General features: G+C 52.8%; 1 protein-coding gene and 1 pseudogene across 1 annotated transcript in view; both read left to right on the top strand.

Annotated features, from left to right (window-relative positions):
• Nucleotides 1-627: 627 nt before the first annotated feature.
• Nucleotides 628-7903, top strand: LOC146764438 (uncharacterized; annotated as a pseudogene).
• Nucleotides 7904-9792: 1889 nt separating this feature from the next.
• Nucleotides 9793-23722, top strand: part of LOC110483898 (uncharacterized) — a 31056-nt gene continuing 17126 nt past the window's right edge. The window contains exon 1 of the mRNA XM_085564440.1: nucleotides 9793-9865. Coding sequence (XP_085420566.1) covers nucleotides 9793-9865 — 73 coding nt within the window. The remainder of the gene's footprint in view (nucleotides 9866-23722) is intronic.

A 23722-nucleotide genomic window follows, 5' to 3' on the forward strand; every position in this document is an offset into this window, starting at 1 on the left:
TATTTCCTAAAAATTCCTGGTACCACCTCCTGTTTTCTTAGCCTAGAACAGTAACAATGAAAACCTTACCCCCAGCACAACTTCCCAGTCCACCAGTTAAAGAAAGGACAAGCTGTCAACTTCTCCAAACCTTTGTCCTGCTCTGCTGCAAGAATCCTGCAGCACACAGGGTGTGGAAAGCCAAGAGAAGCTGCAGTTGGTGGCACATCCTTTGACAGGAGCTCAACCTCATTTTCCAGGAAGGGTTCTTGAGAAGAGCAAACAGGACTGTGGAGAAGATTCCTGAAAAACTAAAACAGCTTTCCAGAAGTGAAATGGAAATGAAAAGAAACAATCTGAAATGTTTTCCCCTATTTATTTCTATGCTCCCCTTTTCCATCTTGTTCTCCATCTCATAAATTCCAAATGCATGTCACCTCTAAGACTGGTGACTTAGCAAGTTTTAGACACTCTAACATACCATGAGCTACACACAGTTTGCCTTCCCCTGTGCCTGCTGGAAAGCAGTGCTGGAGCCATAAGAGCAGTGCTTGGGTCGGGCACAAGTCCTGCAGCCAGGGAATGTGCCCCGCCGGTGTGTGACCCTCAGCAGGACAATGCACAGCAGCGTTGCTGTGCCGGGTCTCCATGGAGCCATCCCAGGAGCAGCTGCTGAGCTCAGAAGCCATCGCAGCCACCGCCCTGCTCCAAAAACCCTTGGCAGGGTGGGCTCCTGGCCTGGCTCTGTGTGCCAGGAGCCGGCAGCGCTGAGTGCAGGGAGCCCAGGGAGGGCACAGAAACGCTGGGTGAGAAATGCTGGGGCACAGAGAGATGGGCGAGTGCAGCCAGCCAGGGCAGAGGAGCAGCGCGCACAGGGGGCACAGCCCATAGGAGAGATGGGCAGGGCTGGGCAGGGCTGGGCAGGGACAGAGGCACCCAGGCCTTTGTCACTAGGCTCAGGCAGCACCTCTGGAGGCCCCACAGAAGGAACTTTCCTTGGTGGGGCTGCACTTTGGTTCTCCCTTGCCCCTCCCTAAGGAGGATGGCAGGGGTTGCAGGTTTATGGCATTTGTCCTTGCTGCCCCTCACATCCCCCTGACCCACAAACAGCCCCAAGCCACCCGTGAGGGACAGGCCCTGCTGTGCCAGGCTGGGCTCAGGGCTTGGCCTTTCTGCTTCCCCCAGCCAGCCCAGGCCTTGCTCAGCATTGCAGTTCCTTGCTCTGAGCCTTGGGCTCCCTGCAATCCTGGCCTCAAGGATCTGCTCTCACCAGTCCCTGGGAGCCTTTGGCAGTCCCTGCCCTCAGTGGGGCCCAGTGATGCTCGAAGGGACTTGGAGTTTTGCTTCTGACTCCTTGAGCAGCTTCTTCAGCCTTCTCTCAGTGCCTGAGGCTCCTGGACTCAGCCCCAAATCCACCATAGGGATCATAAAATACAGAAAGCCCTCAGGGGCACTTTGTCTTCCTTCAATGGTCTGCAAATCTCCAGGGCTTGTGCAGCTATTGCAGCCAGTTTGGAGTTCTTGTAAGGAGGAAGATTTCCAAGTGCACCTCCTGAATTTTTTTCTTTTATAAAGGCAATATTTTTTTGTTTTCCAGTTTAGAGAAGAGCTGATAGAAGCATTCCCCAGGTGATCTTGATGCTCAGTGTCTCCTTAGGAGGTCTAGGCTTCTAGAAGGATGAGCCCCTTGAGGGCTGACCCTGTTTGGACAAGCTGCTCCTCACCTCCAGCCTCACCATGTCTGACATCACCCACCTGGCACTGACATCCCTGTGCCCTGCAGCAGAACCTTGTTGCTGAGCTCTGCAGCTCCATGTCCCAGCCCATTGCACCGTGTCCCACCTGCTCTCCTCAGGGCTCTGCCTGCACACAGGCCCAGGAGAAGTTTGTCTCTGGGGAAGGAAAGAATGGAAAAGCCTGAGCAGGTTTCCTAAACAACGAACCCCACTCAGGAACCACCTGTTTAGTACAGGCTGCCTGGAGTGGTGTCACCTTTCTACAAGGGACAGTGTGACCAGAAATGATCTCTGGAAGCAGAATTCTCTGAGTCTCCTAGCCGAATTCTCTGTCCCTGTCATTTCCCTGAATCTCTGATGCAGATGGAAGCTGCTGGTGCCAACCTCACCTTTTACCTCTCTTTGGAATGCAAACAGATTTTCCCAGATATGTTAAGCAGGATTTGCTCAATGTTTCTATAAATCTTTTCTGTCACCAATGGAACGAAAGGGCCATTTTGGCACTGAGGGTGTGACATGGAAGCAAGGAGTCAATTGTGACCCTGGGGTCCCATGGAACCAAGGGGCCAAAGTGACACAGCAGGGCCATGTGGATCCAGCGGTCCATTGTGACACTGTGGATCCAAGGAAACCATGGAGACACCCCCAGAATCTCATGGAACCAAGGAGTCCATGGTGACCCAGCAGGGCTGCATGGAGCCAATGGTCCATGGTAACACTGCCCATCCAAGGAGGCCATTTGGACACTGCAGAAGCTCATGGAGCGAGGTGGCCATTGTGACACTGAAGAACTTCATGACACCAAATATCCATGGGGACACAGCAGGGCATCATGGAACCCAGGAACCGCTGTTGGAAGTGCAGATACTCCTGGAACCAGTGGTTGTTGTGACACTGCAGAACCAACACAGCTGCTGCACCTTGTCCCCTGCCCTGCACAGCTCCTTGGGAGGCACAGCAGGAGCAGCACCCTGGAAGCCTCGGGAATGCCCCTCTGGGATCCATGGCACACGCTCCCAGGGGCTGGAATTCCAGTTCCCAGCCAGGAAAAGATGTACCTGCCCTTGAAGGCAAAGCTCATATGGAAGAGCCAAAAGCCAAGTGGACCAAGATCCTACAGTGACATTTCACTGCCAGCCTTCATAAATTCACCCATGGTTGTTGTAGCTCGTGGATTGGGAATGAAATCAGGACAGGGTCTTTGGTGGGAGCTGCCCTGGGTCAAAGGAGGCACTGAGAGAGAAACATAGCAGGCAAAGGAAGGCAGGAGAGAAAGGAGGTGTTTTGGTTTGGAAACACAGGTGTCTGCTAAGAAAGGCACGGGCCTCCACTGAATTGGAAAAATGTAGACCCTTTCTTTCAGAATTGTTACAAATTTGGAATTAAGGGCAGCTGTCAGGTAAAAATATGGAAGCAGGAATAACAGTTTTTTATTAGGGAAGAAAATAAAAATATAAAAGAAACAATGAAGTGAACTAAAACAACACTGACAGAGTCAGAATACATCCTGACACTCTGTTGGACAGGGTGTTGGCCGCAGTCCAATTGGAATTGTAGCTGCAGCCCTCCAGGAGTGTCAGGTGTGGTTCTGTTGGAGAAGTGATCATGTAGAAAAGGGAGTCTTCTTCTGAAGAGGAAGATGCAGCTGTTCCTCTGGGAAATCCAGCACAGGAAAAGCTGTGTTGGTAGGCCAGAATCTCAAGACTAGATGCAGGTAGGAATGCTTGGCTCCTCCCTCTGGGCAGAACATCTCACAATGGGATGTTACAGTTCTTATCAGTCATGCAGTGACATTCAATGATTCATTATCTGTTGAAGCAGATGTCTCCCCTGAGGGAGGATTGATTGTGGAAGAGATAAGGAAAAACTGCCCACTTAACACAGGACAACTGCCATACAGATGGCAAATAGAACACATCTTGCTTTGCAGTCTGGGACAGGAGGACACAAAAAAAATCAGCTGAGAAGGCGGCACTCTGAAAATCAAATCAGAACTGACAGAAAATGAATGGGACAGAAATCAATAATTCTGATAGTTTTACTTATTATCAAAATAAATCACACCCACCCAGCCCCACACAATCCTGACCCCACACCCTCAAATTTGGATCTCACTTCTCCTGATCTCCTTCCAACCCCATATCACCCTGGAGGCTGTGGAAGTGAGTAATTTTGGCATGGGACTGAGGTGGGAACCAACCATTTTGAGGTAGGGTTCACCTATTTTGGGGAAAGATTTTGGGGTTTCGAGTGGGATTGAGTCATTTTGAGGTGACAGACAAATCCACCTTGGCTTTTGGAGTGCAAAGATATGGAAAATACTACCAGATATCCCCCAAGAACCAACAGATCCCCCAGAATATGTTCCCAAAGAATAAATTCCACCTCAAATACCTCTTAAATGGTGGGACTTTTGACATCTCTAGCAATAATAATTTTAGTCATTTTTCAGGTGTTTTTAAGTGAAAAATACAAATCAGAAGAAAATTAGGGCCAAATGAAAACCAAAAACCCCTTGAACATGCCCTGGGCACTAGAGAAAACAAACTCATCAGAAATTAAACTTATCACTCCATAAAAAGCCTTGAGGAATATTTGCTCGTCCCACAAGTCACTTGTGATGGAAATGCAAATAAATCCCAAACATTAATAAACCAACAACAGAAGCAATTCTGTGGCAATTCCAAATTTCATCAGTTCCAGCAGAGCTCCAACTCAGATGCTGGCAGGTTCCAAAAAGAGAAATGTGGAAATTTGGCCCAATACAGATTATAAAAGGAAGGGAAAGGTCTGTGTAGGTGTCACAAAGGACAGGGATGAAGAAATAATGATTCTCATATTTGGAAAAGCCCACAAGATTGTGAATTCAGGAGCTACTTGGGAATTTAGCTACCTGAGCTAGGTAGCTAAAATCGTAACTTAAATCGTAGGATTTAAGTAGCCTTGTGTTCCTCACTGTGGGGTGAATGATCCTTATCAGTCTCTCTGGTATCATTTGTTCCCTTTCCTCCAGTGGTTTTAACAAACTTTTCAAGGAAGGAAAACAAAATATTTTCTTTACACTGGCCACCCAGAACAGCCATTTTCCTCACAATTTCTCCCAAAAGTCACTCAGAGGAAGCTGCATCCAAGTTTCCAAGAGTTCCTCCAGAAAGAGCCACATGCTCCGCAGAAGAGGGAACTAGACTGTTGTCAAAGACACCTGGGGTCAGTCAACAGTGCCCTGAACTCATTGTGCAAAAATAATGTTGCAATCTGGATAATAAAATTGTTAGAGATATGCCTCTGCCCCAATTCAGGTGCTAAGGAGACCAAATCCAAAGTGGATTTTATTGAACAGTAAATGTGAGGTAGAGAGAGAGATGGAAGGAAAGAGAAAAGGGGGGAAAGCAAGGGGGTGACAGGGACAGAGATCTCCCCTGGGGCAGGGCAAGTGTGACATTGTCCCCTGTGTGCGTGGCCTTCCCAGGGTGGGGGTTTTACACCTGAGCCAGTTTGGGTAAGGGGGGTGGTGTTCACCTCCCACCCCGAGCAGGGATTGCCTCACTGTTTCCGGTTACAGTGTCAGATGTAACCAAAAGTGTTTTCAGTCCCCATCTCCATAAACTGTTATCAACAGGTGGGGCAGTGTTCTTTATCTCTTCCATGCCTCAGCCCTGATAACGCCCTCCAGGGGCCATCTTCTCTTAATGGGCCATTGAGTGTCACTGCAGCACTGATAAAATTACATCATCCCATTGTGGGATGCTCCGCCCAGGGGGAGGAACCAAGCATTCCTGCCTGGATATAATATCACCCTTGCAACACCATGACCACCTTGCCTACTGGATTCCCAGAGGACAAGAGCTCCATAAGCATCACTGGACCTTCAGAGGAAGACCAGACCCTTCTACAGGATCACAGCTTTGAAAGAATAACGTTCATCACTCCAGCCGGACTGCAGCCACCAGTTCATCAGACTGCTACCACTACCCTGAGAAACGGGGCGTCAAGTTATATCCTGACTCTGTGAGTTTAAACCAGTGTTTCTGTATCATTGCTTTGATCTTAATTTTCTTATTCAATTGTCATTCTGGCTTAGACTCTCTCCCTAGTTTGCTTTGAAGCCAGTACAAAACTCACTGTGCTCATCCTTTGTATTCCTTCCAAAACAGGATTTTCCATTCCCAAACTTTGGCTGGATGGAGGAGGAGGCTGCGAGGAAGATGCCCTGGGACACCGAGGCAGGTGAGGAGGAAGTCAGTGCCCCTTTCCCCCTCTCTCCTGCTCCATCTCCCAGCCCAGCACAGCCCCCAGCTGCAGGACAGCCCCGCTGCCGGTGCCCTCCTGCCAGGGACACACTGGGGGGATCTGCTTGCCCTTCCCTCTGGCATGGAGGCAAATCCCATCCTCTCCTTGTCCTTCCTCCCCCAGAGCAGGAGCTGAGGATGGAGACCAGGAAGGACAAATCCCTGCAGCAGAACCTCATGGAAGAAGCGATTTTGAGCAACTCCACAGCACAGGAATCCAACAGGGAGGAAAATCCCTGGAGATCTCACAGGAGGAGGGGCTGCAAGCCCAGCCCAGGATGCTCTGAGGAGGAAAGACCCACTCTGGGCCAGGAAGGTGGGCAGAGCTTCAGCCAGAGCTCGGAGCTGGTGGTCCCTGAGCAGCCTTCTGATGGGGACAAGCCCTACAAGTGCTTGGAGTGTGGGAAGAGCTTCAGGCGGAGCAACAATCTGAAACAACACCTGATGATCCACACTCGGGAATGGCCCTACGAGTGTGGGGAGTGTGGGAAGGGCTTCACCTGCAACTCCCACCTTGTCAGCCACTTACACATCCACACTGGGGAGAGGCCCTACAAGTGTGGGGAGTGTGGGAAGGGATTCAGCTCCAACTCTCACCTTGTCAGACACCAACACATCCGCACCGGGGAATGGCTCTATGAGTGTGGGGAATGTGGGAAGGGCTTCAGACGGAGCTCTGACCTCATCATCCACCAACGCATCCACACTGAGGACAGGCCCTATGAGTGTCCTGAGTGTCAGAATAGGTTTCACAGCATCTCCGGTCTCCTCAGACACCAGCGGATTCACACGGATGAGAGGCCTTTCAGCTGTCCTGTCTGCAGGAACTCTTCAAGCAAAACTCCCACCTCATCCTGCACCAGCGCATCCACACCAGGGAGAAGCCCTACATGTGCCCCACCTGTGGGAAGGGGTTTCACAGCAGCTCAAATCTCCTCCTCCATGAGCGGATTCACACCAAGGAGAGGCGTTTCCTCTGCCCCGACTGTGGCAAAGGCTTCAAGCACAAGTGCAACCTTGTCAGGCACCGGCGCATCCACACCAGGGAGAGGCCCTACTTGTGTCCCCTGTGTGGGAAGGCCTTTACCCGGAGCTCTGAATTGACCAAACACCAACGGAGCCACCGGTAAGGGAAGTCCTGAAAATTCCCCAGCTGCAGGAAGAGCTTTGTGCACTGCTCCAGCTTCATCCCCCATTGGAAGACCACATTGGGAAGAGCCCTGGTGATCCATGTTCCCTGTGATCCATGCTGAGAAGACACCTGTTCCTTTTCCTGCCCCTGCCAATGGCCTGATATGGGATTGAAGAACATGAGGGTCTGGCCATGGCCCTGTCACTACATTCGCTCCCACCTCAGGTTATTGCCAGGGGCAGGAAAGGGACTCTCTCTTTCCCTGAGGAGAAGGGTGTCCTTTCCATGCAGGAGGAAACATGTAGCCAAAAAGATACAATTGATGGTGATGGAGTTTACCCTGTAAATAGTTTTTCTTACCCCTTCTGTTTTCAATATTTTTTCTGTTTCTGTTTGTTCCTTATCTCATTGCTGTTCCCAGTAAATTGTTCTTATCCCAGTCTGGGATCTTTCCCTTTTTTCCTTCAGTGGTAGGTGGGAGGGCAATGAGTGCCAGCAGGGTTTTAGCGGGAGTAGGAAATTGGGGAATCCCATTCCTGAATCCTGGCCTGTGGAAACCGAACATCCCAGCTGGTGCCAGGCCTGGTGGCCATGGCAGCAGCCTTGGGAGCGGGTCCCTGGCTGGGGCTGAGGGAACCTCTTCACTCTGGTGCCCAGGGACAGGAGTGGAGGGACCGGCTGCAGCCGAGTCGAGGCAGGCTTAGGTTGGATCTCAGGAAAAGGTTTTTGCCCAGAGGCTGCTGGGGCACTGTTGCCTTCAGGGGAAGGCAAGGCGACCTGGTTTCAAGGAACAGCACGGCAGCCCAGTCTCCCCTGGGCCACTCGGGCTAACAACACGCACTGGACACCAATGTGGTGGACGGTCAAAAGCGTTTATTATCTTATCTCATGGGTTTAAATAGTCTTGGGGGACTCTGCTACGTCAGGGGGGGTTGGCAGGGTCTCTAGGGTTAGTCAGGAGTGGAAAACTACTGGGTTAGGTGTGGTTACATTCTTTGGGGTAATGGATAACATGTTGCAGGGTGAGAGGGGGAAGGGGTCTTTCTTTCCGTCACATCCCGAAATCTTCCGTTTGTCTGTCCCTATCTACTACAGGGCACTGCCCAGGCTCCCCAGGGAAGGGTCACAGCTCCAGGGCTCTCTGAGCTCCAGCAGCGTTTGGACAGCGCTACCAGGCCCAGGCTGGCAGTGTTGGGGTGTCCTGTGCAGGGCCAGCAGTTGGACTCGAGGATCCTGATGGGTCCCTCTTAGCTCAGCCAATTCTGTGGTTCTGGGATCCCATGAGCCTGGGGATGGGAGTGCCAATGGTTGCCATGGCAACAGATTCTGGCTCCAGGCCTGAGCTGCTGTCCATGGCAACCACCCCTGGCATGGGGTATCCATGGAGCTGCCCAGGGACTGACCATAGCAACAGGGGCTGGGGATGGTTGCCATGGAAACTGACCATAGCAACAGGGTTTCCTGGTGATGGTTGCCTCCTTAGGATGAGATTTGTCACTGGACCTCAGACGGGTTCCATGGGGACTTTCCAAGAGTCTCCAGGCTGTTCAAGAGCTGGAATGTAACACACAGAGCTAGGGGCTCCATGGAGACCTCCCAAGGGTTTCTGGGGATGGCAAAGAGACGTGTGGTCAGAGGCAGTCACAGCCATTCCATGGTGACTTCCCAGGGCACCTTGGGCTGCAAAGGCACCGATCTGTTACAGGCACTCACGGGGGCTCCACAGTGACATCCCAGGAGTCCCCAGGCTGCCAAAGATCCAGGATGTCACACACACTCCTGTCATGTGCAGAGTGGGAGCTTCAGGCAAAACCTTTATTTCATTATTGGAGAAACTCCTGCTGAGTCATGAGATGGAAAAATGACACCCAACAGCCACCATGGATCCTCAGACCCCTGCAGGGCCTACAGACTTCTAAAATTCCTTTTAAGAGAGGAGACTGGGAGTGACTGAAACCACACCCAGCCCCAGAACTTGTCAAAGGTTTATGTACAAATGATTGGACAGGTAGAATTGAACAATTTGTCAATGCAATTTTTCCTACAGGATTAATGGAATACCAGATATATTTATATAAATACAATCAGATCATGACTAGACAGTAAGCTCTTAATCAGAATTATTTACTCCACAGTCCAGAATCTATAACAATTCTAGGATATTCTGCTCTAGGAAGCAATTTTGAAGTCAAGAGGTCCTTGCTGGAGTGGTTTGAGCCCATTGCAGGCAGAGCCTCCTGCTCCAGCAGGAACTGCCTTTCCTGTGCCAGGAGCAGGGCAGGTCCCGCTGCAGGAACAGCCCCAGGCCAGCCCCAGCACAGGGAAGGCCTCGGGCACAAGGGCAGAGTGCCGTGCTGGGAGCTGTGCCAGGGACAGCCCGAGGCACCAAAGGCACCTTGGCAGCAGCAGCTGCTTGCAGGGCATGGCCAGAAGCCTCCCTTGCAACCCAGCCTGGTGGCCAGCGCTGCAGAGCTGCTGCCTCAGGGCTCATTTCTGGCTGGGCTCTGAAAAGCCACTTCTGCTCCAGGAGCCTGACGGGGAAGCCATTGGCCCAGCACCTTGGGGACAAGATATTATCAACAAAACTCTTCATGCCAGCAGAGACAAGGCAGGGGCAGAGGAAAGGGGAGAGCCAGGCCCAGGGGACAGGGCTGCCATGGTGATGGCTGTAAGATCACTGCCCTGCAGCAGCCTGGCTGCCCTCAGCAGACATTCTGGTCAGAAGAGTTGTGAGGGCACCCAGCACATCCGAGAACCCACACAACAGGAATTCCATCCTTTGGGAGGGGATTTCACTGGGTCAGGTTGCACACATGCCCTGATTTTTGAGCATTCCTGGGATGGAAAATCCACTTCTCTGGAAAAACATTTGCCATTTTGTGACACTCTCATCACTGTAAAATATTTCCTCCTTCTAACAAATTTAAATCCACTCTCATTCACTTTAGAAATATTGACCACTGCTAGACTTGGGAGAAAATAATTTTGATAACTATTTTTCCATTTTCACAGATCTTGGGGAGGACCCAAATATCTCCCAAGATGGGGTTTGAAGGCTGCATCACATAACGAGCAGGTAGAGGCTGCAGGCTCTGGGCTCAGTTGTGTGCAGACTGAGGACAGAACAGGAGTAGCCTCGGAGGGATTGAAGGGTGGTTCCACAAATGCTGGAGTTTCATTTCATTGTATAAAACAGCCAGAGAAAGAAATAATGGCACCAAAGGTGTAGAGTGCCCCTGCCCAATGAGGTAGGAATTCTACCCAGACACAGCATCCGGTGAGAGCATGACTTAAAGAAGATTCCACCCCTCCACGCTGTGGGGTGTGCCCCTGAAAGCCTGGGAAAAGACACTCCACCCTATCTGATCAAATGAGGAAAGGCCCCAGAATATTCTTTTTCTGTACCCTTATTGGTTTCAATTTTGCTGCAATGTCACCACTGTAGTTTTTTCCATTGATTGTCCTCCTCGATCCACCCCTTTGCAGTCTCCTGCTCCTCTTAATATTGGACCTTGATCCTAAACTCCACCCCTACCCTGTAATAGAAAATCTTGACCCTACCACCTTGTTTCTTGTGTTGGTCTGTGGGAAAATGAAGAATCCTCGTTTTTTTTAAACCAAGACCTGTCCTGTTGCCTTCCTTATGCTGTTGGTTATTGGTGTCTGCCTGATGTCTGAGACTCTGGGTCCTGGGGCAGTTGTTGTGCCCTTTGCTGTGGCGGAACACAACAGTGCTTTCCTCCATATGGAAAAGAACCATCCTTATCTATGCAGAAATGGCTGAAATTTGGCTTCCACCTCCCAAATTCCCTACATCCAAGGGTTACTTTCAGACAAAAGCTACCAGGAAAGAGAGGTCTGGCTGCCATTGGCCTCTGACGGCTGCCTTTCATCTGCCCCTCAAACACTGGTGTTCCATCTTTTCCTTCCTATGGAAAGAACCATCCTCCTTCAACTGTCCATGTCTGAAACTGGGATTCCACCTCTAAAATTCCCTATATTCAAGGGCTGCTCCCAGACAAAATCTGCCAGTACCATCAAATCTTTCTGGCCTTGGCCTCTGGTGGCTGCCCCTGCCACACTGGGGCTTGGTCCTTTCCTTCCCATGGAGATCCCTGTGACACTGTGGGCACCTCATGGAACCAAGGGGATCATTGTGGCACCACTGGAGCCCATGGAACCAAGGGGCCATGGTGACACCGTGGGGCTTCATGGACCCAGAGACCATTATGACTCTGTGGGACCTGATGGAACCATGGAGACCATTCCAACCCTTCAGGGCCTGGTGTCACCAAGGGGGCATTGTGACACCTCAGGGCCTCCTGGAAGCAAGGGACCATTGGGACACTGTGGGGCTCCATGGAATGAGGGGAACATGGAACAGGTCTGGCTGGGTTGGCCTGCCAGGGGCCACCTGACAGGTCTGGCTGATCTTGGGATGTCAAGGGCTGCTTCTCATCAGCTCCTGGAGCAAAGGGGCTATGTGCTTTCCTTGCTATAGAAAAGAACTGTCTGTGTTCAGATGCCCATTGCCAAAACTGGTATTCTTCCTAAACAATTTCCTGTATGCAAGGCTATGTCTTAGGAAAAAACAGCCAGCTCTGGCTGTCCTTGCACTGTGGTGGTCACCTTTCATCTGCCTCTGAAACACTGGGGCTCTGTTCCTTCATTCCTGTGGAAAAGAAATGGTCTTCTTGTCCATGGTCCATGGCCAAATATAGAATGTGGCCTCCTAAAGTCCGTATATCCAAGGATTGCCCCCAGACAAAAGTAGCCAGGACAGACAGGATGGGTTAGCCCTGTCCTCTGGTAATTTTCACAGACCATGAGCTTAATATTTTTATTAGAAAATACCTTGGAGAGGACCCAGAGATCTCCCAATGAGAGGTTTTGGGGGCTCAAGCACATGACCGCTACATATGGACAAGTTGTAGATGAGAAAGCCTGGCTGGATCTCTCTCCCTTCTGGCCCCACAGAGGTGCCAAGGCCGGCCCAGCCCCGTCTCGGCCGTGGGGCCGGGCGGCTCCTGCCGTGGGGCCGGGCCCCTTCCCAGGGAGCCGCCAGGCGCCATCGGCTGCCGGGCAGGGCAGGGGAGGCCACGGGGCCGAGGCCGGGCCGTGGCTGCGGGTGCTGACATCTGGCCCTGCCGAGCCCTGGCCCGCCGCCAGCCCGGGCCCGGCCAGGATCCACCGGGCCCCAGGAGCAGCCCCGGGCCGGGCCGGCTCGGCCAAGGCTCTGCCGCCCTTGGGCTTCGCCCGCAGCCGGCGGGCAGGGCAGGAGAAGCCATCGGCCCCGCCCGTGCTGCTGCTGGGCTCTGGCCTGGCTGCTGAGATCCTGGCCCTGCCCCAGCGCGGCCCAGCCTGACACAGCCCCAGCGCAGCCGCTGCAGAAACCTCCATGGCAAAACAGCTCCGGCCGCAAGCACCGAGCCCGGCCGGGATCACGGAACCATCTGCAGCCCCGGGAGATATTGACTCTGCAGTGCTGCCATCCTCCCTCCAGTGAGAGAAAAGGACATAGGGCAGGCACACAGAGGAGCAGCATGAACACACCGAGGGCAGGGAAGGAGAAGTTGAGTCCCAGATGGGAGGGATGAGGAGATGCCTTGATCTTGGGGCTGAAATCCTCTGGTAAAGCTGTGGAGAAGGATGTCATTGATACATCAGATTCTATTTTTCCCTATAACACATTGAAAACTATGGGGAGATGACTTGTTTCATTAATGGTCTCCATGCTAAATTAAGCAAATATTGCAATAGCTGTGATCTCATGAGATGTTTCAACAGAGAAAGAGAGCATAGTGATGAGACCCTGTGCCCCAGGGAGAGAAGACCTCTCTTCCCACAGATGACGATGATTTCAGAAAGAGATTAAGAGAACTGTTGCTCTTAAACAGCTCATCTTTAAACCAATACCTCATACGCTGATACGACCCATAAACACAGCCTTGGGAAAAGCTGTGAAAAAATGTGAGGGACTTCGAAATTGCAGATTTCTCCAGGCAGCTGCTCTTTGTGGAAATTGAGAGCCGCAAGAGCACTGTTTTCTTGTGGAGAAGTCTCCATAGCAAGAAAGAGAGACTCCACTCCCTAAGTGAACTAAAGAAAGACTATTCTAGAGGTGGTAAAGTGATTGAAAATTTTTTGGTTTGTCTTTTTATATAATCAGTATGTAAAAAAAGGTTGTATGGAGAGGGGAGGTGTTCTGAAAGTTTTGTTCTGATCCTTATCATTCTTTCTTTTAGTTTTTTTAACAAAATTTTCCTTATACTGTTAAAGTTTGAGCCTACTATGCCTTTCTCCTAATCCTATCTCATAGCAGGAAATTAGTAAGTATATTCTCGTGAGTGCACTGGTAATTAGCCAACACTGAACCCACTACACTAATTAATGCATTGGCCGAGAAATCTCAAATTGGTGGACCAAAACCACTACAGAAACTTCCTGATGAACTGCCCCAGACAAGTGGGATATCAAAGCAGAGCCATGGTTTGTCAGGACTTGCTTGATCTTAATGAGCCCCGTGGTGCCTTTGGAGCTGAGCCCTGGAACCTCAGGGCCTGAGAGGAGATTGCACAAACTTTTCCCGGAGTCTAAGTCAGAAGAAAACCCCAAAGTATCTCCAGCCATTAATGGGACCCACTGAGGTTCATCCCCAACACAGGCTCCTCATGGACTCCTTGGAGGAGAGAATTGGAGTCCAGGATTGCACAAAAACCTCTCAGAGACTCAAAACGGCACAAAAACCCCTCAGTTTTGAAAGGACAATCCAAAATACCTTAATAAAGTTGAATATCTCAAAGCATTAATGAGCCCCACTAAGTGTCAGTACAAAACTCTCAAGGGACTTGTTAAAGCGGATAATTGGGCCCATGATTGCCCAGACCTCTCACAGAGTCTATATGAAATGAGAAATATCAATTACCTGCAAAGAACTGACGTTCTGGGAGCATGAAGGAGCCATTCCTGACCAGGGCTCCCCAGGGACTCCTTCCAGGAGATCCTTGAGGCCACTGGGATGTGGGCATGGGGGGGATGCTGAGGGCAGGACCAGGGGCTGACAGTGCCCAGCCTGGCTGGGGCTGTGCCAGGAGGCCCCAGGGCCTCAGGAAAAGGTGTCTCCTCACAGCCCTTGGTGGCACAGACCCTGCTGTGCCCCAGGGCACCAAGACTTGGCTTCTCTTTGTCCCCACCTGGCATCAGTGCCTCCAGTTCTCTGATCTGCCTGGGGTCTGGGGACAATTTCTCAGTCATGTCCCTCAGTGGGACCCATTAAAAGTCCAAGAAACTTTGGAGTTGGATTGTGACTTGGAGTTCTGGAGAGGTTTCTTCAGCTCCCTCTCAGGGCCTGATGTTCAGGGCCTGAGCACAAAGCCCCAGAGGGTCATTAAAGTCCTTGTGCTGTGTCTGTGCTGCTGAGCTGGGCCAGGCTCCTGGCACAGAGGGTGATCCTGGTAACCAAGCAGAGCTTCAAAAGCACATTTCTCTTGCTGAGCAGCTCTTCTGCCAGCCCAGCAGGGTTGGGGCATTGCCTGCAGCCAGCGCGGGCACAGCACAGAGGCACAGAGAGCTTCAATCAGTCAGGGCTGGGAAGGGGCTGAGAAGTGCCTGGGGCAGAATCACTGCCAGCCCTTGGCACAGGAACCTCTGGCTGCAGGACAATGCAGCTGCAGCTCCTGGAGAGATCTCCTAAAGCTGGAACATGCCAATGCCCACAGACCCTGTGAGTGCATTCTCTGCTCATCTCCTGTGCAGAGCAGCCAGGGGTGCCCAAGGCTGTCCTGCAGAGCAGGGTCCTGCAGCCCAGGGCGCTGTGCTGGGCCAGGGACTCTGCTGCCTGCCAGGGACAGCTCTCAGCCGGCCCTGGAGCTGCTCCCAGCGCTGGCCAGGAGCTGTGGGGGGAAGGAGCCACCCTGAGCAGGGCAGGTGCTGCTGCTGAGAGGGGCTGGCTGGGGCAGGGCTGCTCCCAGCTCCAGACCAGCTCCAGAGGGCACTTCCCAAAGAAGGTAAGCCTGGGTTTGCTGTAAAGGTCAGGAGCTTTCCTGAGAGTGTTTTCAATTTTCTTCTTGAAGAAGGATGATGAAGTTGTGATGATGATAAAAATATTTTTGCTTTTTATATATTTTTCATATATTCATAGTTCTGTAAATTACTGTTACGTAGTTTTAAAATTATAATCCTTAACTAACTCTATTAAACTCTTAAATAACTCCTTTTAACTACTATTATATATTTAATGTATTTATGTTCCTTAATTAACTCTAGTATGTTTCCTTACCTTCTCTTAGATTTTAGAACTATAACCTGTCTAAATACATTTTTAAAGTGCTATATAATCTTTTTATCAGAGAAAGAACCCACAAGAAGAGTATTTTTGGTTTTGAATGTGAGCAGTGTTAAGAAAAACTGGGACAAAGAAGGCCCTGGACTTATTCCAGTGGGTTGAGCCAGGGGTGTGTAACTGGGTACTGAATCTCCCATTGGATGTTCCTGTTAAATATCCTAAATAATCAACATTAACAAATTGTTGAAATCAGGGGCTGGGTGTGCCTCATCCCCACTGGGACACCTGGAAGCTTCCAGTGAAGTTCTGGTTTAAATTTCACTGTTCTAACACTGTTGCAAGGGTTCTTTTTTTTCTCTTTTGATTGTAGACAACAGGGGGATGAGAGAAGCAGAACAGGAATTGTAATCCCAGAGTGACAGAACATTCTGAGTTGAAAGGGACACACAGCATCATCAAAGGAATGTTTGAACATTTACAAAGACTCCAGAACTGTGACTTTGACTGGTCAGTCTCTCTGCTGGGAGCCTCCCAAAGGGCCTTCAGCCACTCCTCAGCCCTGGGCAGCAGCAGCATCACCTCTGCAGGACCCAGCAAGACTCTCCTGAGCTGCCCTTGCCCAGCTGCACACAGAGCCTGCCCCAGCCAGGGCCCTGCACACAGGCAGGTTTCTGTAGGGTCAGGCCAAGGGCACACAGGGTGGGATGGGCTCTGTGAGCGCTGGCAGGGACAAGGCACCTCTCAGGAGGGGATGTCCAGGCCCAGGGAGATGCTTCAGGGAAGCAGAGGGGGCTGAATAGAGCAGTGCTGGGGGAACAAGCCCATCCAGCCACTCACCTTCTCTCAGCCACAGGGAATACTTTGCCTCTCACATCTCTCAGTGGCAAACTCTGAGTGCAGCAGGAATTCTGGGGATTTCTGACCTCAAAGAGACAGGAATCGTGTGTGGGTAGTAAATCAATTCCTAAATCCAACCCATGCCATTGATTTCTCTTAGAAGTGTAAGTGCAGATGGTAGCAAGACTTGCTGCAGTAGGAGTGATTCCCCTGAAAAATCCTGAATATTCACCCTTGTCCCTCTGCCCCATGGCCACAAACCCAGGGCAGCGGGGCAGGGATGGCTCCTTGAGAGCCCCCACACACTGCCCTGGTTGCTCCAGGCACACTCAGCCAGCACAGCTGGAGCTCAGGCAGGGACCTGGGTGAAGGTTTTCCCAGAGCAGGAACAAAGGTGGGTGAGTCCCAGCAGGACAGGCTGCAGGGAATGGCCCAGGTTTGGCTCCAAGCAGCCTCTCCTGACTTGTCCCTGTCCTTTCTCCATGAACAGGTGCCCATGTGCAGCCACAGCAAATGTCCAACAGCAGCTCAATCAGCCACTTCCTCCTGCTGGCACTGGCAGACACGCGGCAGCTGCAGCTCCTGCACTTCTGCCTCTTCCTGGGCATCTCCCTGGCTGCCCTCCTGGGCAACGGCCTCATCATCAGCGCCGTAGCCTGCGGCCACCACCTGCACACACCCATGTTCTTCTTCCTGCTCAACCTGGCCTTCAGCGACCTGGGCTCCATCTGCACCACTGTCCCCAAAGCCATGCACAATTCCCTCTGGGACACCAGGAACATCTCCTACACAGGATGTGCTGCACAGCTCTTTTTCCTTCTGTTCTTCCTTGGAGCAGAGTATTCCCTCCTGACCATCATGTGCTATGACCGCTACGTGTCCATCTGCAAACCCCTGCACTACGGGACCCTCCTGGGCAGCAGAGCTTGTGCCCAGATGGCAGCCGCTGCCTGGGCCAGTGCCTTTCTCTATTCAATGCTGCACACAGCCAATACATTTTCCCTGCCCCTGTGCCATGGCAATGCCCTGGGCCAGCTCTTCTGTGATATCCCACAGATCCTCAAGCTCTTCTGCTCCAATTCCCACCTCAGGGAACTTGGGCTTCTTGTGGTTACTAGCAGTTTATCATTTTGTTGTTTTGTGTTCATTGTTTTCTCCTATGTACAGATCGTCAGGGCTGTGCTGAGGATCCCCTCTGAGCAGGGACGGCAGAAAGCCTTTTCCACCTGCCACCCCCACAAGCAGCAGCAGTAGCAGCAGCAGCAGCAGCAGCAGCAGCAGCAGCAGCAGCAGCAGCAGCTCAGTCGCCTCTCAGCTGTTGGTGCCCCTGCACTGCAGCCCCTCCCACTGGCACCAACGTTCCCTTGTGGCCCTGGAGACAGTCCTGAATCCATCCATGGGGTTACAGAGCCATGGAATCCCAGAGTTCCAGGTTCCTGGAATCCTAGAGTCATTGAATCTTGACAACCACACACAGAGGAGGAGGAGGAGGAGGAGGAGCAGGAGGAGGACGAGGAGGAGGAGGAAGATGAAAAGGACTAGGGCAAGCACATGGAAAATGAGGAGGAGGAGGAGGAGGAAGACGAAAAGGACTAGGGCAAGCACAAGGAAAATAAGGAGGAGGAGGAGGACAAGGAAGAGGAGGAGGCAGAGAAGCATGAAGAGGAGGAATAGGAGGAGGAAGAGAGAAGACAAGGACAAGGAGGATGAGGAGGATGAGGAGGATGAGGACAACGAGGAGGAGGAGGAGAAGAAGGATGAGGACGAGGACGTGGAGGAGAAGGATGAAGATGAGGAAAAGGATGAAGATGCAGAGGACAAGGAGGACGAGGAGGTCGAGGAGGAGGAGGAGGAGGAGGATGAGGAGGAGGAGGACGCGGATGAGGACAAGGACAAGGAGGAGGAGGAGGAGGACAAGGAGGAGGACGAGGAGGACGAGGAGGAGGACGAGGAGGAGGACGAGGAGGAGGACGAGGAGGACGAGGAGGACGAGGAGGATGACGACGACAACGACGACGACAACGACGACGACAACGACGATGACGAAGAGGAGGTGGAAGATGTGGAGGACGAATAGGAGGAGGAAGAGAGAGAACCAGGACAAGGAGAATGAGGATGAGGAGGAGGAGGAGGAGGAGGACAATGACAAGGAGGATGAGGAGGGGGAGGAGAAAGAGGAGGAGCAGGAGGAGGAAGAGGAGGAGGAGGAGGACGACAAGGACTAGGGCAAGCAAAAGGAACATGAGGAGGAGGAGGAAGGCAAGGAAAAGGAGGAGGCAGAGAAGCATGAAGAGGAGGAATAGGAGGAGGAAGAGAGAGGACAAGGACAAGGAGGATGATGAGGATGAAGAGGAGGAGGACAAGGAAGAGGAGGAGGAGAAGAAGGATGAGGATAAGGACGAGTGGGAGAAGGATGAGGATGAGGAAAAGGATGAAGATGCAGAGTACAAGGAGGACTTCCTCGTCCTCGTCCTCCTCCTCGTCCTCCTCCCCCTCCTCATTCTCCTCGTCCTCCTCGTTCTCATTCTCGTCCTTGTACTCCTCCTCGTCCTCCTCCTCGTCCTCCTCCTCCTCATCCTCATCCTCGTCCTCGTCCTCCTTCTCCTCTTCCTCCTCCTCCTCCTCATCCTCCTTGTCCTCTGCATCTTCATCCTTTTCCTCATCCTCATCCTTCTCGTCCTCGTCCTCGTCCTCATGCTTCTTCTCCTCCTCATCCTCCTCGTCCTCGTCTTCGTCGTTGTCCTCCACCTCCTTCTCGTCCTCCTCCTTGTCCTCCTCCACATCCTCATTCTCATCCTATTTATCCTCCTATTCCTCCTCCTCCTCCTTGTCTTCCTCGTCCTCCTCCTCTTTGTCCTCCTTGTCCTCCCAGTCCGCCTTGTCCTCCTCATCCTCGTCCTTTTCCTCATCCTTGTCCTCCTCCTCATCTTCCTCCTCTTCCTCCTTGTCCTCCGCATTCTGCTCATACTCATCCTCCTCGTCATTCTCCTCCTCCTCCTCCTCATCCTCCTTGTCCTCTGCATCTTCATCCTTTTCCTCATCCTCGTCCTCGTCCTCCTCCTCCTCCTGCTCCTCCTCCTCCTCCTCATTGTCCTCCTCCACATTCTCATTCTCATCCTCCTTATCCTCCTATTCCTCCTCCTCCTCCTCGTCTTCCTCGTCCTCCTCCTCCTTGTCCTCCTTGTCCTCCTCGTCCTCCTTGTCCTCCTCATCCTCCTCATCCTCGTCCTTTTCCTCATCCTCGTCCTTTTCTTCATCCTTGTCCTCCTCCTCATCCTCCTCCTCCTTATCCTCTGCATCCTTATCCTCCTCATTCTCCTTATTGTCCTCCTCATCCTCATTCTCCTCCTTCTCCTCCTCCTCATCTTCCTCCTCTTCCTCCTCCTCGTCCTCCCCATCCTGCTCATCCTCATCTTCCTCCTCCTCCTCCTGGTCCTCCTCATCCTCCTCATCCTCCTCCTCATCCTCATCCTCGTCCTCGTCCTCCTCCTCCTCCTCCTCCCTCTTTTCATCCTCCTTGTCATTCTCCTCCTCCTCCTCCTTTTCCTCATCCTCATTCTCCTCTTCCTCCTCGTTCTCCTCCTCCTTCTCATCATCCTCCTTGTCCTCGTTCTCTTTCTTCCTCCTCCTATTCGTCCTCCTCATCTTCCACCTCCTCTTCGTCATCGTTCTCATCGTTGTCCTCCTCCTCGTCTTCCTCCTTGTCCTCCTCGTCCTCTTCGTCCTCCTCCTCGTCCTCCTCATCCTGCTCCTCGTCTTCCTCCTCGTCCTCCTCCTCGTCCTCCTTGTCCTCCTCGTCCTCCTCCTCGTCCTCCTCCTCCTCCTCCTCGTTTCCTCATCCTCCTCCTCCTTGTCCTCCTTTTCCTCCTCGTCCTCCTTATCCTCCTCATCCTCCTCCTTTTCCTCATCCTTGTCCTACTCCTCATTCTCCTCCTCCTTATCCTCCGCATCCTTATCCTCCTCATCCTCCTCATTGTCCTCCTCATCCTCATTCTCCTCATTCTCCTCCTCCTCATCCTCCGCCTATTCCTCCTCCTCGTCCTCCCCATCCTGCTCATCATCATCCTCCTCTTCCTTCTCCTCCTGGTCCTCGTCATGCTTGTTCTCCTCCTCTTTATTCTCCACCTTGTCCTCCTCCTCCTGTTCATCTTCCTTTTCCTCCTCCTCCTCCTCCTCCTACTTGTCCTCTACATCTTCATCGTTTTCATCATCCTCATCCTTCTCCCCCTCGTCCTCGTCCTCATCCTTCTTCTTTTCCTCCTCATCTTCATTGTCCTCCTCCTCCTCATCCTCATCATCCTCCTTGTCCTTGTCCTCTCTCTTCCTCCTCCTATTCCTCCTCTTCATGCTTCTCTGCCTCCTCCTCTTCCTTGTCCTCCTCCTCCTCCTCATCTTCCTTGTGCTTGCCCTAGTCCTTGTCGTCTTCCTCCTCCTCCTTTTCCTCCTCCTGCTCCTCCTCTTTCTCCTCCCCCTCCTCATCCTCCTTGTCATTGTCCTCCTTCTCCTCCTCCTCATCCTCATTCTCCTCTTCCTCCTCGTTCTCCTCCTCCTCATCATCATCCTCTTTGTCCTTGTTCTCTCTCTTCCTCCTCCTATTCCTCCTCCTCATCTTCCACCTCCTCTTCGTCGTCATCGTTGTGGTCGTCGTCCTCATCGTCGTCCTCCTCCTCATCCTCCTCCTCGTCCTCCTCCTCGTCCTCCTCGTCCTCCTCATCCTCCTCCTCCTCCTCCTCTTCCTCCTCCTCATCCTCCTCCTCGTCCTCCTCCTCGTCCTCCTCGTCCTCCTCCTCGTCCTCCTCATCCTCCTCGTCCTCCTCCTCCTCCTCCTCGTTCTTCTTCTCGTCCTCCTCCTCATCCTCCTCCTCCTCCTCCTCGTCCTCCTCATCCTCCTCGTCCTTGTCGTCCTCGTCCTCATCCTCATTCTCCTTATCCTCCTCCTCCTCGTCCTCCACCTACTCGTCCTCCTCATCCTCGTGCTCTTCGTCCTCGTCCTCCTCCTCCTCCTCGTCCTCCTCCTCCTCGTCCTCCTCCTCGTCCTCCTCCTCATCCTTTTCCTCGTCCTCCTCCTCATCCTCCTCGTCCTCATCCTCGTCCTCCTCCTCCTCCTCCTCCTCCTTCTTCTCCTCCTCCTCCTCTTCCTCCTTCTCTTCCTCCTCCTCCTCCTCCTCTTCCTCCTTATTTTCCTCCTCCTTATCCTCCTCCTCCTCGTCCTCCTCCTCCTCCTCCTCCTCCTCCTCCTCCTCCTCCTCCTCCTCCTCCTCGTCTTCCTCCTCCCTCTCCTCCTCCTCCTCCTCCTCCTCCTCCTCCTCCTCCTCTTCCTCCTCCTCTGAGTGTGGTTCTCAGGATTCAATGACTCTAGGATTCCAGGAATCTGGAAATTTGGGATTCCATGGCTCTGTGACCCCATGGATGGATTCAGGACTGTCTCCAAGGCCACAAGGGAACGTTGGTGCCAGCGGGAGGGGCTGCAGTGCAGGGGCACCAACAGCTGAGAGGCGACTGCAGCTGCTGCTGCAGCTGCTGCTGCTGCTGCTGCTGCTGCTGCTTGTGGGGGTGCTGCTGGCAGGGGCAGGGCCCTGGTGTGGCTGAGCATTTCCATCTCAGCCTGGGAGCTCCTGGGACCTCAGGACAGGGCCAGGACTGTCCCAGGTTGGCACTGCACTTGAGGACGGACACAGAGAATGGAAAGTGCCCACAGAGTGGTTCCGAGCAGGTCTGTGGGAAGGAGGTGGGAGGGAGGATGAATCCCCTGCCCAAGGCTGCCAAGGGAAGGCTTTGGGAGGGAAAGGAAGCCTTGACCTGACACTAAGTCCTTCAAGGGCTCAGTTGCCCACGCTGAGCAGGATTTCATCGCGCAGAACTGACAGGGCTAGATCCAGGGATGGGGAGGACATCGAGGCAGGCTTCAGGTGAGCAAATTCTGCAGTGCTGACAAAGAGAGAGACTACAGCCAGGTGAGGGAGGCAGGTGGAAAAGGCTTTGTGCCATCCCTGCTCAGAGGGGATCCTCAGCACAGCCCTGACGATCTGTACATAGGAGAAAACAATGAACACAAAACAACAAAATGATAAACTGCTAGTAACCACAAGAAGCCCAAGTTCCCTGAGGTGGGAATTGGAGCAGAAGAGCTTGAGGATCTGTGGGATATCACAGATGAACTGGCCCAGGGCATTGCCATGGCACAGGGGCAGGGAAAATGTATTGGCTGTGTGCAGCATTGAATAGAGAAAGGCACTGGCCCAGGCAGCTGCTGCCATGTGGGCACAAGCTCTGCTGCCCAGGAGGGTCCCGTAGTGCAGGGGTTTGCAGATGGACACGTAGCGGTCGTAGCACATGATGGTCAGGAGGGAAAGCTCTGTTCCAAGGAAGAACAGAAGGAAAAAGAGCTGTGCAGCACATCCTGTGTAGGAGATGTTCCTGGTGTCCCAGAGGGAATTGTGCATGGCTTTGGGGACAGTGGTGCAGATGGAGCCCAGGTCGCTGAGGGCCAGGTTGAGCAGGAAGAAGAACATGGGTGTGTGCAGGTGGTGGCCGCAGGCTACGGCGCTGATGATGAGGCCGTTGCCCAGGAGGGCAGCCAGGGAGATGCCCAGGAAGAGGCAGAAGTGCAGGAGCTGCAGCTGCCGCGTGTCTGCCAGTGCCAGCAGGAGGAAGTGGCTGATTGAGCTGCTGTTGGACATTTGCTGTGGCTGCACATGGGCACCTGTTCATGGAGAAAGGACAGGGACAAGTCAGGAGAGGCTGCTTGGAGCCAAACCTGGGCCATTCCCTGCAGCCTGTCCTGCTGGGACTCACCCACCTTTGTTCCTGCTCTGGGAAAACCTTCACCCAGGTCCCTGCCTGAGCTCCAGTTGTCCTGGCTGAGTGTGCCAGGAGCAGCAAGGGTTGTATGTGGGGGCTCTGGAGGAGCCATCCCTGCCCTGCTGCCCTGGGATTGTGGCCATGTGGCAGAGGGACAAGGCTGGATATTCAGGATCTGTCAGGGGAATCACTCCTACTGCAGCAAGTCTTGCTACCATCTGCACTTACACTTCTAAGAGAAATTGATGGCAGGGGTTGGATTTAGGAATTGATTTCCTACCCATACACGATTCCTGTCTCTTTGAGGTCAGAAATCCCCAGAATTCCTGCTGCACTCAGAGTTTGCCACTGAGAGATGTGAGAGGCAAAGGATTCCCTGTGGCTGAGAGAAGGTGAGTGGCTGGATGGGCTTGTTCCCCCAGCACTGCTCTATTCAGCCCCCTCTGCTTCCCTGAAGCATCTCCCTGGGCCTGGACATCCCCTCCTGAGAGGTGCCTTGTCCCTGCCAGCGCTCACAGAGCCCATCCCACCCTGTGTGCCCTCGGCCTGACCCTACAGAAACCTGCCTGTGTGCAGGGCCCTGGCTGGGGCAGGCTCTGTGTGCAGCTGGGCAAGGGCAGCTCAGGAGAGCCCTGCTGGGCCCTGCAGAGGTGATGCTGCTGCT

This window comes from Lonchura striata, chromosome 33 (genome assembly GCF_050655825.1).
Source record: "Lonchura striata isolate lonStrDom1 chromosome 33, ASM5065582v1, whole genome shotgun sequence".
NCBI classification, from domain to species: domain Eukaryota; kingdom Metazoa; phylum Chordata; class Aves; order Passeriformes; family Estrildidae; genus Lonchura; species Lonchura striata.